At 40.7% G+C, this 19,516-nt stretch overlaps 1 protein-coding gene across 1 annotated transcript in view; it reads left to right on the top strand.

Annotated features, from left to right (window-relative positions):
- Positions 1 to 19,516, top strand: part of disp2 (dispatched homolog 2 (Drosophila)) — a 37,970-nt gene that overhangs the window by 9,726 nt on the left and 8,728 nt on the right. The window contains exons 2-5 of the mRNA XM_051919846.1: positions 8,936 to 9,643; positions 10,534 to 10,563; positions 16,327 to 16,450; positions 16,694 to 16,821. Of these exons, the coding sequence (XP_051775806.1) occupies positions 8,936 to 9,643; positions 10,534 to 10,563; positions 16,327 to 16,450; positions 16,694 to 16,821 (990 nt within the window). The remainder of the gene's footprint in view (positions 1 to 8,935; positions 9,644 to 10,533; positions 10,564 to 16,326; positions 16,451 to 16,693; positions 16,822 to 19,516) is intronic.

Consider the following 19,516-nt stretch of genomic DNA (forward strand, 5'->3'; position numbering starts at 1 on the left):
GTCAACAGTCAGTGTGATGTCAGGTAACTTTTGTGGGAGTAAGCAGGTCACCATCAGATAAGGTTTGTATAGATGACCACAGGCCAAAGAAGTGGGGTCAATGAACTTGGGCATAAGATAGATAGATAGATAGATAGATAGATAGATAGATAGATAGATAGATAGATAGTGTGGACGCTAGGGATCGCTGTTGCCCCCTTAAACCCAACAGACAGGCACACAGGACACAGGGTAAAAGCACCAAGAATATATTTTTTAATTATTTTCTTCTTGCACAGTGCCTCCAAAGCACCACAGCCACAATAAACACAATACTCAATAATAAACACAATATTCTCTCTTCTCCACACTTCCCAGCAAGTGCTGTCCGCCTCCTCCTGACTCAGGCTCGCTTGCTGAGTCTCCAGCAGTCCTTTATATAGTCCTTGACCCAGAAGCACTTCCGGGTCAGATGGAGAACTTGTGTTCTGTGCTTCCGTCCCCGTGACTTTGAAGTACTTCCAGGCTATGTAAATAGTAGGGAATCCCCAATCTCCCTGCAGCGTCTCCTGGTGGCACCCACGGTACCCAGCAGGGCTGTGTTACCGAACTCCGAGTCCCAAAGTGTCCTACAGGCATCCGGGGCACCACTGCAGTCCAGATAAGCTGCCATCTATCGTCCTGGGAGAGGCAGTGTCCTTGATAAGCTGCCTTTCCACATCCTTCTGTTACTGGGGTGTCCCAGCTGGGATAAACTGACGGCCATTCTTTACAATAGAAAGAGATTGTTTTTATTCTATACAAAATCTAAGAATTCATAAAAGACCCGAGAAGCTTCCAGTAGTCTCCACAACCTATAACTAACCAAAACTGTCAATCACCCTAATCTGCACTTCTTTGGGAATGTAGGGGGAAAGTACTACAGTGCCACCGTTTATTCTGTTCCAGTAAATAATAAATGCAGATAAAAGGCACCACAGTGCCAGAACATACTGTAAATGCTAATCATTAAGTTCTTTTCATCAGCAGGCTTTGAGCATTTTACCATTCAGAATGTAGCAAGTTTGGCAGCTGGCTTTAGCACAGACCAATAACTTCTTCATAGGTCCAACGCAGTTTCAAAGTGAAACTTGCGTTTTCTCCTGTTGATGGCAGACTACAGGCACAATCCTTCTAAGAAGCACAAAGTACACGCCACTTTTAAATGTCTGAAGCGTCAAGCCTTTGGGAGTTTATATAAATTATTCTGTCTGTACAATGCAGCTGAGTTCAGCTAGAATCATTACACGGCTTGAGGATGGTGCATGACACTATGGTGCACACTGATTTCATGATGAGACCATGAGAGGATCTGAGAGTGATAAGAGGGCCTCGTATCTGGGATGTAAAAAAGCAGAGTGCAGCTTTGGATGAGATGTATTAGTGTAGGTCAGCATAGAGTCAGAGGAGCACAAGAAGTGAAGAAGTGCAAGATCTCCTTCAAGTATTACTCTTTGGATGTTCCAAGTTGTTTTCTTGTTATTTTGCCTTCACCCTTACGTACAACTTGTATGGTCATTGTTAGGGTATCTGTGATACATGGCTGTCTAAATGTTGCTTGTGCTTCTCACTCCTGTGCTTGTATCGCACATTTAACTCTTTAGCATGTGTTACTCTCACGGCTCAACTAAGCATATGCTTTTGTCACGTCTCACTCTAGCGTTAATATGTTGATGATTCTCTGGGACTTACTCTTTGCCTGTATCTTCTAAGCTTAGCTTATACCTCTGTGTCTCAGTCTCGTTTGTGTTCTTTATGTCCCTCTATTCACTCTTGTGTACTCCTTGCTTGTAGCTCTGTATTTTACATGTGTTAAACATTCCACATGGCTGTGTAACTACCTTTATTTATTTATTTATTTATTTATTGTTTCTGTCTCAAGATGTCACTCGTGGGTGAGTGGGCACTGATGTGAAATGGCACCTTGCCCCCTCCCTCCATGATCTTGAACTGGATTAAATGAATTTGAGAATGTTATGTCATTAGTGTGCATATTCATGTCTAGCTCTCTCGCCATTGTAAATATGCTTATCACCATTGCATATTCCTTTCTGTTGACTAATTTAGCGTTGAATGCAATTTGTTCATGTTTCTGTACCTCACCTTTGTGGGCATTTTTCACAAGTCTCTATGACTCACACTTGTATATGTTTTTCTCCTATCTCTCCTTGAGTTTGTTTCTTTCATGTCTGTTATGAAGAAGGGGCCTGAGTTGCCTTGAAAGCTTTCATATTGTAATCTTTCTAGTTAGCTAATTAAAGGTTTTGTTTTGCTTAACTTCTCACTTTTCATTTTACAAATGTATGTGCCCATACTGCTTGGGCTTCTGAGACTCACCAATGTCTGTGTGTTAGCAGAATCTTACCCTTTGCGTACAGTATATGTAGATCTAGCCATAAGCTGTATGTATTTAGCACGAGTCTGTATCTCACACTTAAGAACACATGATTCATTCTTGGTATGTATTACACTGGGCCTCAGTATTTTTCCATGAGTTTTGAGTGTCTTTCTGCCTCACCGCTTTGTATGCATTCATCTCATCTTTGTGAATGACCATTGTTGCTCAAGTCTCCCCCCTTGTGTATTTATGTCTTATGATTACATTGCACACCCATGTGTGTGTAGTGCTAGCTTCTTTCTGGCCTTGTGTTAGTGTGCATTTTTCTTACACTTTTTCTCTTTGTAGATATGTTTCATGCCTCTGTGACTCACCCATCTCTGCTCATGTCTCAACATTGTAAATGCAATTCTCACAGCTTTAGTGGGTGGATTTTTCTCACATCGATGTATCCCACCCTCTGTATTTATTCCAAATGTCTGTGTTGTTTGTCTATTATTGAATAAACCACAAAATGAGTCAAAATGCAAACCAGAAGTCAATACTGGGAAGACTAGAAAGAGCACCACATTCCTAAACACTAAAGAAAACCCAAAATCAAAGAATGTATCACAGTCATTGAGAAAAGTCTTAACAATACCAAACATCAATTTTCTAAACCCTCTTTATCCTGGGCAGGGTTACCAGGAAGCTGGAGCCTATCCTGGCAACCACATGGTGCAAGGCAGGAACATTCCCGGGACTGGGCACCAGTCCATCACAGAATGAACACACACATATGAGGCCTAAACTAAAGTAAACATTAAGATATGTAGTTTTTACTTTTTATTCACAAATTCTGATGTTCAGTATATCACACTGTCAGATTAAATAACAGACATCAACAAAGTCACAGAATGCAACTTCTGGGGGCATATCTTTAACACAGGGTGACTGCACCCTAACAACCACAAACAAAGTGCCAGCACCTGTAGAAAACTGAAAATTAAAAATGTAAAGTTAAAGTAAATTATATGTCTTAGAAGAAAATTACAGTCTCAAAACAAAAATAACAGAATAATTTAAGGTGCAAGAAAAAGGGTTAAATCTTGTCACGTATTATTTTTGTAATTTTTCTTTTGTGTTTCTATTTTTCTTTTCATTTTGCTTCATTTGTTTTAAAATAATTGGTTGTAGTGGTGTGTAGTATGCTGGTAGAGATGAGACACCGGTAGAAATTTGTCAACCAGTAGAAATTTTATTTATCATTTTTAGCATGGTAGAGCACATTAGGAAGCCGCCTTTTTTACTTGTCACAAAAGGCGACAAGGAGAGTTTTTAAGAAAGTAGAAGAAAACTTTAAGCACAAATACAGTTATTGATTGATTGATTGATACAATTGATTGAAGATGGGGGATGGGGGGGTTCTCCTTGGACTTACATGGATCATATAGAAGTGTTTGCAGCGTGTGGCTTCTCAGTGGGGGAACCTGGATTCACCAATGCCTTGTATGTCAAAGTGCTGCATATCTTTAAAGTTAGAAACCGACGGAATAGGAGAGGAGATGTTTTGTTTCATACAAATAATTATATTTCTTCATTTGAATATCTTTTTTTAAAAATTGTCCATCAATATCAATTTCTGTAGAAGGAGAATTCTGAAAAGCAGTCATGTGACAAGTGTAAAGGCTTTCTTGAGTAGGCTAGGGTTTGGATTGATAGCCTCTGCTGTGGCAGTATTCAGTCAATGGAGATGGACATTTTCTTTGGTTTCTTTTTATGTAACCTTTCTTTCTGGTCATAAAGATGTTTTGAAGGGCAATATTAAAGTCTAGTTAGGCTTTCTTATTTTTGTTCAACGGCAAACCAAAAGAATTTAGAAGAATAGCTCTTTGAATACTTATTTTTTATTGTCAATCTTGTTGCACACATTTTCAAAGATTCTGTGTTTGTATTACACTTTTTATTCCTAGTTCGTCTTATTTATTTAGTTTATACATTACAGGTATTTTGAATATAAATTAATTAGATCAGCTGACTTAAATCAATCTTATAAAAAACAACTTAAAATACATTTGTTTAGGAAGGCATTTAATTTACCCAGACATTATGAGTGGTAATGACATTGTGCATGCATGTGCTCGGGCCATCTAGTGACAGTTAGTTAAGCATGTGTGCAGTGTGCAAGCAAGTTATAAGAACTAAACAAAAGTTAAAGGTATACATTTAATCCTAGAAGTACTGAGGGATATAGTTAATTCACCCAGTTTAGGTTCACAGAAAGGCAATGATCATCCCAGCAACTCTGGGCATAAGGCAAGAAGCAAACATGATGATTGGTATGCCGGTCCTTTGCAAAGCACAATCATACAGCAATTCAGAAAATAGTGCTTGTGCTATCCAGTATCAGAAACCTATAAATAAAGTACAGTATCTGTTTAGCTATAATCCAGTTATTTGCAAACAGATATTTTGAAATAGTGTGATCTGGTAGTGAAGTAGCCAGTGTTCATACTACAAATCATCAGGGGCTTGGGTGAGGACAGAAAAAGGGGGTGAATGTTATTTACTTCCCAGCACATGAAGGACTAAACAAACTTATGTGCTACCACTCTGTCTATGTTAAAACATCTCTAGCAGACTTAATAAAAAACTAAAATGTATGGTTAAAACTAAATGTAAACCTTAAGTATGTTCAGTTCTTATCACTTGATTTCAACATACTGTACATCATGCCTACTTAATCTCTCTGTCAATAGCTGTCAGCAGTTGAGAAAAGCACAAGTGTGCATGATGTTAATGGCAGCAGCAGGCAGTGTCTTTATAAAATAACGCAATACATTTTTTTTAAGTTGAGGGTATTGGCTATGCATATATTCTCATAACTTCTTTGCAATAAGGTTAATTTTACCAAAGAAAATAATTCCACACATAATTTTTTGACATTGATCTTTGATTCTCATCTTGGGTTTGGCATACAATCTTTTTTACCTGCCATGTTTGACTTCTGCTTCAGATCACAACTATTCTTTACATTCTTTTCCCTCAAGTCATCTCCTGGTCCATTTTGATTGTCTTTTTCAGGACAGTCTGTTTGTTTTTAATTCTTGATAGATTGCCTTGATTCCAAGCTCTACTGCTCTGTTTGGCTAGAACTGCTTTTCAGATATCAGTCTGTAAGCACTTCCAGGTGCTTACTTCTCTTTGCCTCCTCTGCTTCTTTGGTGAGATGCCATAATCATGACTTGCCTGTGGCATTCTTTTGCTACAAAGCTAAATCAATGATTCTAGTTCTTTTCTTGTTCACAAACAACTTTTGTAAAATGGAAGATACAGTTTTTGCAGAAGCTTAAGAATGTTGCTCTAGGTTCTGTATAGCCTGCTAATCCCGAATCCCATGAGAACTACCTCTGGGTCAAGGCAAGTTTCCCTTCAATCAGGAATACCGGGTTACAGCAACCCACAGTGGCACCTCTTGTCCCTAGAATCCTCGAGATACCTCTCCATAATATATATACAGCAGGGCCCCATTCCTAACACATTAGTCTCTGCTGCCCACAACTGTGCAGAACCTCACAGGGTTTGCATTAGATAAGAAGTCAATCATATGTGGTAGTGTTCATTTTTGAGTATCAGCAAACCTAAATGGAAAATGCACATTTTGTCCATCGTCTGCTCATCCTCCCACATCCCAAAGGCTTATAGGTGAAGTTAATTGACATCTGGTGAGTGTGAAAATGTGTATTTTGTTTCCTGTGAAGAACTTTTGTACCATTTAAGATTGGTTCCTCTCTTACACTCAGTGCTGTTAGGACAGTCTTTTCTGTGGCCCACACATTGATCTTAAATCAGATTAAGTAGGTTTATTAGTGAATTTTGTCCTTATCAGTAATGGCCACGATGAGCCCATGTTTTCTTTTATCACTCCACTGAATGCCATTATTTGGTGGTTTATGGGCACACAACAATTAAGAAGTGGGAGGTAAAATTTTCCTAACAGCATGAACTTCACCGTTATGTCCCATCTGCACATCAGTGAATACAAATGTAGGTTATATTTACTTTTAATCAAACTTATTACAACTGCCATCTGTGACACTATATTAGAAATGCAATAACATTTTTATTAGACATATTTACTGTGAGAATGTTATTATCATTACCATTTATGTAACTTTGCCATTCCTAATCCTAAACATATTGTTTGCATTAACAATATTATCTGCTGTACATCCATTCATTTCCTGCCCCATCTACCTAAGGCAGAGTATAGACAGCCTGTGAACATGCCAGTAGTAGCAGACAAATGGCTGGAACCCAAACTAAATAAAATGCCAGCTGAACTGAATGTATTTAATAAATTCTTGGATATGGTCTCTTTTTGAGGTCATTTTATTGAAATCACACATATGAGAAGTAAAAATATTACATCTGCTTTAATAAAACAAAAGACAACTGCCCCACAGGCATTTCAAAGCCATGTGCCTTTCCATGACAAATGAGGGCTGGTATTGTGTCATCTATTCTGAGCACCAATAAACCACATGACTTCCCTGTAGCTCTCAGTCATGCTGCTCGAGTTTGGCATAAAGAAGTACTATGGTAGGACAATTCAGCACAAACACACTTTATAACAGGTTGCAGCCAAATTAAACGACCAGCCTCCTTGATTTCCTTTGAGTGTTGTTGCTATCAACATGCTATTAGTGAATTTCCCCTTGGGATTAATAAAGTATCTATCTATCTATCTATCTATCTATCTATCTATCTATCTATCTATCTATCTATCTATCTATCTATCCATCTATCTATCTATCAAATGAGAAGCTACACTTGTGCCACTTCCTTTGTGTACCCAACAATTCCTGAGATCCAACAATGCACAACAAATGCCTTCCCCAGTAAAGTGTATTGAATGTGAGGGCTAAATATAAAAAAATTGTAAACATACACATTTACAAATGAATCTTAAAAAGGATGGCAGGACGATATAAACTATAAAATGGACACACAGGTATTTGTCTCTATGGCTTGCTGTTTCATTTCATACTCCTCTCAGTGCCCAGTTTCTCGTTGAGATGACATGTTGCCTTTTTGCTTTATTATTTTCCCTGTTGTGCTTTGCTGAAGAAGGCGGAAAGAAGATGGTGAGAGCGTGGGTTGTATGCAGGAGTCTCTTTGGCAGGATCTCACCACAACCACCCCTCTTGCCATCTGCTTTCAGTGAAAATTCAAAAGTGCATTTGAAACAGCTCGGGCTTCTGTCACACTGGTTTGCATTTGGTTTCTCTGTGTGTCACCAGAGCTGTGTTTACCATACAGGAAATAACCAGTGCCCTAAGTTTCAGTTCAAGGTCAGCACCTGCGTATGGTCAGCATTTCCTTCTGAGGAGATCAGGAGTCAGTTTTAAACAAGTTCCCGGATATTCTTTGTTTGCACAGTCCAATTATTAAACCAGACGTTCCATAAGTATAAAAAAATATTGTTAATTCAAGGCATAGTCTATGCAAACTTTATACAGTCCAAGTCAAATAAATAACTGAAAACTCTTGGCTGGCAGTTAAGTTAGAAACTGTCCAGACTAAGTAGTGGTGCCCACAGGCAACGAAGTGTATTAAAAAGAATGACCCAGCGGTAAGGGTCATTTTAGCATAGTGGTGTCCAAGAGCATCATAGTTTAATTCATCTGGTGTATCAGGCTATACGAACACATCAACATTCACCTTAAGCAGACCAGGGCAGATATTAGCATCACCATGTGCATGAAAGGGAACAAATTAGTATGAATCCAGGTGAAGCAGACTAACCAACTGCATTATCAATGAGATAAATGTTCTCTTGATTTTAATTGGGTATGAAGAAGTCATAGCAGAGGCTGTGTGCTTTGTGGCCTTCAATCCTACAAATGGCATGTCTACACCCCGTAAGTAGTCATACAGACACAACACTATCTATCTATCTATCTATCGATCTATCTATTGTGACAGATAGGGGGCGCTGTCGTCCCCTTGAACACTCAGATCAAACATCAGACACCAGATAAAAGTCCAATAATAATATTTATTAGGACAATAATGTGCACAAAGCACCCTCTTCTCCACAATACTCATTAATACACCAATACACAATAAACAATCAATCCTCCACTCTCCCACACGCGTTGCCACCCTTCCACCCAGCTCAGCTCAATGTCTGGGATCTCCCACAGTCCTTTTATAGTCCGTGACCTGGAAGTGTTTCGCTCTCTGTGTCCATGTGACTAGGAACACTTCCGGGTCAGATAAAAACTCCTTTTCTTCAACCCGGAAGCACGTCATTTCCTCTGTCCACGTGCTTAGGACGCACTTCCGGGTTGTAGGGAAAATACTCCTTGTTCCTCCCTGCAGCGTCCTCTAGCGGCCCCCATGGTATCCAGCAGGGCTGTGGATAAAAACTCCATTGTTCAGGATTCCCTGCTGGTCTTCGGGGCACCTCCATGCTGCAGGGAGGGCTCCATCTGGTGGCCTGGGGGTATTGGCCGGGCAGACATATGACTTCTAATAAACAATATAGTATTTCAAATGTTGTAATATCTTTTTTCTCTCACCTTTTGTTTACAGTGAGATTCTTAAAGAACAGCAAAGACCTGCAGAGTCAAGGACCAGGCTGCCCCAAACTGAGGGACACTACACATCCAGCTTGTCCAGATCAGATTCCGCACCACATCTATATCACCAGGCTTCGGAAGATTGTGGTGGATGTGCCAAAGCTTCCACCTGTGAGCCTCCTGTTCTAAGAAGTTGTCACCATTGTTGGCCCAAGGCACCAACTACAGGCAACACTCGACTAGATCGATACCCACTCATGGCAAGCCCGCGACTGAATTGCCATTCGGTCAAAGTCAGCCCTCGGCTGGACTGCCACTCACTGACAGCAAGTCCTCGACTGGACTGCCGCTCAGTAACAGCCAGCCCTCGACTGGACTGCCGCTCAGTTACAGGAAGCCCACGGCTGGATTGCCGCTCAGTCACAGAGAGCCCACGATTAGACTGCCACTCAGTGACAGAGAAAACTCAGCTGGACTGCCATTCAGTCATGGCGAGCCCTCATATGGACTGCCACTCAATGACAGCGAGCACTCGACTGGACTGTCGCTCAGTGACAGCCAGCCCATGTCCTAAAGGCCCGCCCATTGCAGTAAGAACTGCCCACAGCTGTAACTCCTCTCCAGGACCCTCCTGTCGAGACCGAGTGCATTGTCACTGGCTGCAGGGATCACAAGATTCTGGAAACCATCAGCCATTACAACATCACGTGGTGACAGTCAGGTAAGGCCAATCTGAATGAAAACATTTTACAGATAGGGTACAAACCACTTATGGTATTTATAGTCTGTAAGTAAATAACTTAATTCATTAAAGTGTTTGGCATATTCCAGGTGCACAATATTTATCACACTGTGTGGCAAAACAGCAGAATATTACTAAATCTACTTTATTATAGGAACGGGCAGCCAGCCACATGGACACCAGGGAGGGAGGTGGCATAATGGCTGCCCATGCCAGAAACATACAAGAAATATGAGAACAATCTCTTTGCCTCCTCTGCTTCTTTGGTGAGATGCCATAATCATGACTTGCCTGTGGCATTCTTTTGCTACAAAGCTAAATCAATGATTCTAGTTCTTTTCTTGTCAACTTTTGTAAAATGGAAGATACAGTATTTGCAGAAGCTTAAGAATGCTGCTCTAGGTTCTGTATAGCCTGCTAATCCCGAATCTGTTCTGATGCATTCTGATGTGAACAAGAATTCAAAAACTTCAGGTGGCACATTAAAAATATGAATGCATACTATTAAAAGATCTAAAATATGAAATTAAACAAGAGTAAAAATAACATTAATGGTATCTGTTATCAAGGGGAAGGCAATTAAATACAGGGCCTGCTTTTTGCTTCATCATTAGAATTAGAATCAGAATCACTTTATTTGCCAGTGTGTTGGGTACAGGAGTTTGTCTTGTCATCTCTGGAAACTGTTCAACACAGATTATCACAAAAAGAGCAATATACTGTAATTGCAAACATAATCAGTCTGGATCGGATGTGGATGTCTGCGACACATGGATCATATTTTCGACCATGGCTCTATAGAAGTGAATAAGCAAAACAGAGTCAAATGCTACATTTTTGAAAACCCAACCTTCTTGTTTTTTTTCCAGACAGGAGAAGCCAAACCGCATTCCCAGAAGGTCAGTAAATCTGCATGTTGTTGTATATGCCTTCGGACTGGGGTGTCCTGTCCTATTGTAAAATTGGTGATCTCCGCAAATGGCAAGTTTAGTAAGAGAGGATAGTCATCTAAAGGAAGAGACACAATAGAAAGAAAGAACCAAAAACTTTGTCCATTTCCAACATTGAAGAAAACTAGACCCATTATGATGCCAAAATTGGGACACTACAATAATAATGGTAAGAGATCAGTTATGAACAGCCATTTTGATGTAAAAATGTTGAAATGGAAACAAGACCAGACATTCAAATGATCGCTTATGACATCAATCCCTGTTCTGACTACAAAGTGGCGTGAAGGGACAAACCTTCATCATACAGCCACAACCACCTAGCTGCAGCCACAACCAGTTTGATGGCAAAACATCAAACATTAAAATTGCACCCTTTCTCATGGCAAACCACACTGAGTGGACAACCTGCTGCCTAAGCTTACCAAAAAGGCACAATTAGGCAATCAGGCAAGAAAACCAGTGCAACTGTATTAGAAAAATCAAGAGTGTAACACAATAATATTGTCAAGTGATCAATTAAGAATGTCTTCCCAAATGAGACCCAATCACTCACAGATTTATTTAATTATTTACTCAGGAAGTAGAAGTATGGACACAAACAAGAATCATAACTTAAGGGCAAGGGTATGGTGGACCAAATGTGCATATGTTTGCAGTTGGGCAAAAATAGATGTTTTAGTAAGGAGAGCTCGACTGCAAACATGTAATTCATCAACAAAGCCATACTCAATATTTCTTTACGTAAGGAGTGTTTTCTTTTGTTTTTTAGATAAGGTTCCAACAATAATAATAACATAATGCATCCGGCGCCGCCGTGAGTGGCAGCCTTTTCAGCAGCTCCGTGTATGACTGTATATGTATGTGTACTTTTCTACTTTTATTTTTCTATTTTTATTTATTGATCACTCCTACCACTTTATTTTATGTGGATTCCTTCCCTGGACACACTTACTTTTACAACGTGGGCATGGATTTTAACACGCCGAGACTCGCCTATTCAAGTACTCAACTTCGGGCGCTGAGAACAAATGCCAGTGCCGGTGTGGTTCCATATTTACCCGACGAGGTAAGAAGGCGGTATCGTGGCAGCAGAGCCGGCACTAAGCTAAAAAAGAAGCGGCTTGCGAGAAAGTGGCGTTTCAAGCCTTCGGTGCCTTCTGTGATTCTGGGGAATGTAAACTCAATCTCAAATAAGATCGACGAACTGGCTGCGCTGGTGAAAAATGTAAGGACCTACAGAGAATGCAGTTTGTTGTGTTTCTGCGAAACGTGGCTAAATAACACCATCCCAGATGCCAACGTGGAGCTACCCGGGTTTAGCACAGTTAGAGCGGACAGAGATGCAAGTACCTGTGGGAAGCACAAAGGAGGAGGACTCGCTCTCTATGTTAATACACGGTGGTGTCACTCTGGACATGTTAACGTCAAAATCTCCACTTGCTGCAGGGATATCGAACTGTTGGCCGTAAGTTTACGTCCCTACTACTTGCCCAGAGAGTTTGGACATGTCATTGTTGTCATCGTGTATATTCCTCCTCGGGCAGACGAGGAGTCAGCGAGTGACATCATCCATTCCGCTGTTGCTAAGTTACAAACGCAGCACCCTGAGGCGCTTGTGCTAATCGCTGGAGACTTTAACCATGTGACGCTGGACAAAACATTACCTGCATTCTCCCAGTATGTGGACTGTAACACCCGGGGAAATAAGACTATTGATTTACTGTATGCAAACGTTAAAGACGCATACAGCGCCACCCCGCTGCCTGCGCTTGGGAAAGGAGATCATAACCTGGTTCTGCTTCAGCCTCACTATAAACCAAAAGTTAGAGTCCTACCTGTAACCACACGATCATTCAGGAAGTGGACCCCGGAGGCTGAGAATACTCTGAGAGAACTTTTTGGAACTACAGACTGGGATATCCTGCAGGGATCTCATAATGAGAACATTGAGGAAGTTGTTGACTGCACTACTGACTACATCAACTTCTGTATAGACATTGTAGTTCCAGTAAGAACAGTACGCTGCTATGCTAACAACAAGCCATGGATTACAAGTAACATCAAGGGCCTTTTGAATCAGAAGAAAAGGGCTTTTAAAGACGGTGATCAGCATGAGCTCAAGCGCGTGCAGAAGGAACTCCGAGTCCAACTCAGGGCGGCGAAGGAGCAGTACAGGAGAAAGCTGGAGCAGAAGTTGCAGAATAACAGCATGAAGGAAGTGTGGGATGGGATGAAGATCATCACTGGCTGCAGCTCGAAGCGGGGTACCACCATTGAGAGAGACGTGAAGAGAGCAAACCAAATGAACAACTTTTTTAACAGGTTTGACCACCCTAACCCACTCTCACTCTCACCTCGGAGTACTGCACCCTCCACACATCCTTCTGCTGATACCAGCATAGGAAAAACATCCCCACCCATAATAACAACAGCACAAGTGAGCAGAGAGCTGAGGAGACTTCGTGCCAGCAAAGCAGCGGGTCCAGATGGAGTATCGCCACGACTGCTGAAGGTCTGTGCATCGGAGCTGGGGGGTCCTCTACAGCGCATCTTCAACCTGAGCCTGGAACAGGGGAGAGTCCCAAGGCTTTGGAAAACATCTTGTATCACCCCAGTCCCAAAGGTATCACGTCCTAGTGAGCTGAATGACTTTCGGCCTGTTGCTCTGACATCACATGTGATGAAGACCATGGAGAGGCTGCTGCTTCACCACCTTAGGCCACAGGTTCAACACGCCCTTGACCCTCTGCAGTTTGCATATCAGGGAGAAGGTGGGAGCGGAAGATGCCATCATCTATATGCTACACCGATCCCTCTCTCACTTGGACAGAGGCAGTGGTGCTGTAAGAATTATGTTTCTAGACTTCTCTAGCGCCTTCAACACAATCCAACCTCTGCTCCTTAGGGACAAGCTGACAGAGATGGGATTAGATTCATACCTAGTGGCATGGATCGTGGACTATCTTAAAGACAGACCTCAGTATGTGCGTCTTGGGAACTGCACATCTGACATTGTGGTCAGCAACACAGGAGCGCCACAAGGGACTGTACTTTCTCCGGTCCTGTTCAGCCTATATACATCGGACTTCCAATACAACTCGGAGTCCTGCCATGTGCAAAAGTTCGCTGATGACACTGCTATCGTGGGCTGTATCAGGAATGGGCTGGAGGAGGAGTATAGGGACCTAATCAATGACTTTGTTAAATGGTCCGACTCAAACCACCTACACCTGAACACCAGCAAAACCAAGGAGCTGGTGGTGGATTTTAGGAGGCCCAGACCCCTCATAGACCCAGTGATCATCAAAGGTGACTGTGTGCAGATGGTGCAGACCTATAAATATCTGGGAGTGCAGCTGGATGATAAATTAGACTGGACTGCCAATACTGATGCGCTGTGCAAGAAAGGACAAAGCCGGTTATACTTCCTTAGAAGGCTGGCTTCCTTCAACATCTACAATAAGATGCTGCAGATGTTCTATCAAACAGTTGTGGCGAGCGCCCTCTTCTACGCAGTGGTGTGCTGGGGAGGCAGCATTAAGAGGAAAGACGCCTCACGCCTGGACAAACTGGTGAGGAAGGCAGGCTCTATTGTTGGCATGGAGCTGGACAGTTTAACATCTGTTGCAGAGCGAAGGGCGCTCAGAAGGCTCCTATCAATTATGGAGAATCCACTGCATCCACTTAATAGTATCATCTCCAGACAGAAGAGCAGCTTCAGCGACAGACTGCTGTCACTGTCCTGCTCCACAGACAGATTGAGGAGATCGTTCCTCCCCCAAACTATGCGACTCTTTAATTCCACCAGGGGGGGTAAACGTTAATATTTAACATTATACATAGTTATTGTCTGTTTTTTTCACCTGTATTATTATCATTCTTTAATTTAATATTATTTATTGTATCAGTATGCTGCTGCTGAAGAATGTGAATTTCCCATTGGGATTAATAAAGTATCTATCTATCTATCTATCTATCTATCTATCTATCTATCTATCTATCTATCTATCTATCTATCAATCAAACAAATCATTACTAAAACCCATTGCTCTGAACGGCAAAGATACCAGAGTAATAGGAAGGCATAAGTAGGTGCAAAGCAAGGCAGAACATAATGATATCATCATCAAGGAGACACAAAAGAATGTCAACAATAAATGAAAAAGAAAGAAGACAAATGAAATGAACTACTTCATGAGGTAGAAGTACAGTAAATAATAAGAAAAGTTATGTCAGACATTTGAAATATTCAAATATGTGCTTCAATTCAAACGGTTAAAGTCCAAATATGCTCAATTGTAATAGAAATTTGTCATTTTTCACCCACTCATAGTGGGCCATAAAAGGCCATGTCCCTAGTAAAGGAGTAAAAATAAAATTTGTAATAAAATAATACTCGCAATCACTAAACTTTAAATAGTCTAAAACAATACTCCACCTGATTATGCTTGAAAGTTATAATTTGTAACCTTCTAGGAATTTGCTCTTAAAGGTCTAGGACCACCGGTAGACAATCCAATATCAAAAATGTTATCATATTGATGATAGGCATACTCAAAATGGTATAAAATGACACTCCACATGCCTATATTACTGATTCCTTTTTTTTTTTTTAATTTTGTGAAAAGGAGTAGTTTTGATCCCTTGTGTCCCACTAGGGGTGAATCCCTTGGGTTGGTTGATGTGGCATGCACAACTTTAAGTTCTTCTGATCATTTTTGCCAAAGACACCTATTAGTTTACTCATCATACGGTTGTCATTTCCTGCACAAAATATGGTCAAAAATGGCCTAAAAATGAAGGTTGTTGGGTTGATTGGTCAAGGGAACCCCAAAAAGCCCAACGTCTTGCATAACTAGATATTAAGATGAGTTGAACGGTATATCATATGTGGGAGTTTTCTTGTACCAGTGTAAGTGATTTCAAAGTGCTCAAAAGTAATTCTTATGATTACAATAAATTCCAAAAACCAGATAAAGCAACCAGAGATCATGGACAACACACAACTGTAACAGAAAGTCCCAGTGTGGGAAAAATGGGGCTGCTAGGGGGCAATATGGTAATGGTGTCCCAGAATTTTTGAAGATGCCAGAAAAAGAATGAAACAATGAAGGAGTGGGAGGAGAGCATGGCTCCCAGTTAGGATGGCTCTTTCCCTTTATGGCAATAAGCAGATCAGGAGCTGCTTTGGAGATCTGGCCTTTAAAAGCAACAATCAAGACAGTGCAATGAGTACACCATGTCATCTTGAGTCCCTGCAGTTTAGGAGGGCATTCCTGATAGAGAAAGAGATTCTGAGGCTTGGCTCAGAAATAATTCTGGGATTGGATATAATGGCCATTTCTTGCCCTGGAAACTCTGAGTCTGGCATTAAGAGATAAGCTGGGCAAATGCTAAATGGTGGTGCAAGAGGGGCCAATATCTACAGAAAGAGAGACAGAGATAATAAGGGAGATAAGGGGAGCCTTAGTAAGGTTTTGGGAGGTGAGAAAAGAGAGGGATTCACCCACAAGCTAGTCATGGCCGGGCTATGTAGATGGGGGTGCTTTTAGGAAGCACTTATGTTTTGTCTTTAGTAATTTGGTGGTCTCCCTGTAATTATCCTTTCCTAGCATGACTTTAACAATGAAAACATCTATTTGTGTGTCATTGGGAGGCTCTGTTCTGTTACACAATCAAACTCACTCTCCCTCTTTAATTGGTTGACAGCTATTCACAGCTGATTGCTGACTGGCCAATAGTGCTACTCTCTGCCTTCTCACTGCTACTGATTGCCTGCTCCCTGGCTGGCTTCCTAATTGGCCCTCTACCTGACTTCTCAGATCCTTTGTTGGTAAGCACCTTAATCCTCTTCAAAAATGTCTCTAAATAAATTTACTTTTCACTTCTGATCTGATTTTTCAACTTAATTTTCCTCTATTTATCTACTTGTTAGTAAAGGAAAAACATTTGGCTACGCAGAAAATTGTGCTTTGCAACGTGTGTTAATTTCTCATCTGAATTAACTGTGCAGCTGGACACCTATGTTTTGTGTTCTCTTCAAACAACTGTAGTTTACTTTTCTAATCCTTTGCAGGGATTTGAACCTCGAGGCACACAAATTGGGAAACGCCTATGTGCATGGAAAAAGCTGCAGGAGGATACGGGGCCTGACAAGCCACTGTCACTGTTTCCCAAGAAGCTGACAGAGCAGGGCTCAATCAGGTAGGAGTGATTGACGTATCACACTGTTTCCTTTTAGAAGCAAAAGCTCCCTAATTGGAATAAATTCTTTTAAATTGTGGTGTTTTAAGTAACCAGAAACTATATAAATATAATGTAAAAGGTGATATCCCTCCCATAGTGATATGGCAGAAAAAGAATCACGTAAGAGAAGAAATATAACTTAGCTTTCTTTACTGACGATTTACACGGCATTACAGACGAAAGGAAGCCATGACAACATTTTGTGTATAGTTTGTCATTTTCATCACTGCGCTGAAAGGATTTTCGGGACGGATGACATAATCTTCCGTCCATAGGCTTCAAAGTGTCTTGGCAGTAGTCCAAGCCTTATATACTGGTTTCTCCACGTGCAGGTCCCCACGTTGGCAAATAGTCCATTTCCAAACAAGGAAAGAAGATTTTGTGCTGACAGAGGACAGATATATACTATTCTGTCTTTAGGCTGACTATACATTCCTCCAGCTGTCTTTGTCTATCTTGTCCTATGCTTGGCTTGGCAATTCTAAATGCTGAGCCCCCTTGTACTAAATCTGGCTCAGCTATGCACGTACAAAGAAAAGCAAAACAGATTTTAAAATGTCTGCACAGAGACAGTGACATTAAACTTAATATTATAACAAACTTATTATAACAAACACTTAACTTTTCATTACAATGGGTTCCTGCTGACTGAGATTTGGTGATAGAAAATGACTAAGTTTGGGTGATATTGACAAAGATTCCTCATAATAAGGTGTAACAAGTCAAACAACTCTCTCAATGCTGCCGTTCAGAAAGAAACATTCCTATGTACATTGCTCACATATAGCATTCAGGACATACTGTAAGATGGCTGAGCTTATCAAGTGTTTAACATTGAGGGTACCTACTATAAATCAAAGTCTGCTGCAGTTCAGACAAGAAGATGAATATCACTAATGACAGCATTGCAGCTTTAAGAATACAGTACACAATGCACAGTTCACCAGGACAAAGAGGTGAAGAACAGACGAAAAAAGAAAAAAAAGATGCAACTCTTCTGAAGATTGGCAGTGCTGTGCCCATACAACATACAGATTGATGGTTATTAAATCTGTCTTATAAACAGCCTGTTATATATGCAGTTAATACCTGCATGAGATATCAGGACAAGTATAAACTAAACAAATGTCTTGTGGTAAAAAAGATAGCAGAGAGAATAATGAGGCAGATTGGGAGATTGGCGGGGTCTAATGAAAGGAAGGGTCAAAACCGGGTGATTGAGAGCAACCATAAAAATAGTCAAGGTGGTGAAACAAAAATAAGAGTCAAAAAGGAAGGCATGGTGTGATAGCAGTAGATGAAAAATAAAGATTCAAATAATGAAGTAAAGTTGGATAGTGGACTGCCTTTGAAGATGACCTTTAAACCTGTTGCGTTGTTAGCATCAGGGTTACAACCCAATGAAGATCCCCCTAACTAATAATAATAATAATAATAATACATTTTATTCATATAGCGCCTTTCCCATGCTCAAGGCACTTACAGAATATAATAAAGAACGGCAGTGTATACAGTATATAGCATTGTACAAACCAGATAAATAAATAAAGAAGATTAAGACAGTGAATTCTGAAAAAAAAAGAAACAGACAACATAATTGATGGTCTCGCACACACACACAGGTTACATTGGCATCTTGACAGAGAAGTAAACTGAGAGAAGGGTAATAAAGTCAAGTAGAGCTAAAAGCCTTCCTGAACAGATGAGTTTTGAGTTGTTTTTTTAAAAGAATTCATGGAATCAGCTGACCTGATTCATTCTGGTAGGTCATTCCAGAGTCTGGGCGCTATACAGCTGAATTATGGTGGTAGCATCCTGCTAAATAGTATTCAATATGGTAACGCCTGTCATTAACTAAACGGCGGCAGAAACAGTTCAAATAGAACACAAATTCCAAAACCAGACATTGTAGCAAGAAATGATTGTAAGAAATAAATTAATTGCCTTTAAAATCACAAATGGGAACTCTTAGAAGCACAGAATCCTTAACAATAAATGACCAAAAAATTGAACAAATAACTACATCATAACAAAATGAGCCTGAACCATTGAATGGTCTTGTCTCATTTCTAAAATTCAGTTTCTCTCACTTACTCCCATGGCTATCTGATTTTAAATGCTGAGCATGGTTTTTTTACTTTTTGACGATGATCACCAAAATTCCAAAATGTAGATAGTATTAACTCTTTGAGGGCTGAATATATTTTCCAAAAAACAATGGTTTCATTCAGAAATCAACATAAAACATCTGTTGCTGCATGCTGTGGCTGCCAGTTTGCCAAGAATGTGCGGCAGGCTTGCTGCCAGGCTGTCTTTGCGTGGCTGGGACACGGTAGCAGTGCATTATAATCTGGTTTCTACCTTTTATCATTGTTAAGTGGCAGTCCTCCCTGGCGAACACTGTCAGTACCATGATTAGCTGGGCACCGATCAGCTGAAGCTGGAACCTCACATTCGTTTTCGATCACTTGTATCAAAAACTGAGTCCAACAAGTCATAGTCCAATTCAGAGGTAATGGGCAAAGCGTCATTCACAGAGTATTTTGCTTTACGCATTCACTTTGACCTTTTGCCAGAAGTCAGTGCCATTTTTGCCATTGTGTGCACCTTGCTACTCACGAGAGCACAGGGAATCTCGGTCAAACCAATGAAT

This window comes from Erpetoichthys calabaricus, chromosome 16 (genome assembly GCF_900747795.2).
Source record: "Erpetoichthys calabaricus chromosome 16, fErpCal1.3, whole genome shotgun sequence".
Taxonomy (NCBI): Eukaryota; Metazoa; Chordata; class Cladistia; order Polypteriformes; family Polypteridae; genus Erpetoichthys; species Erpetoichthys calabaricus.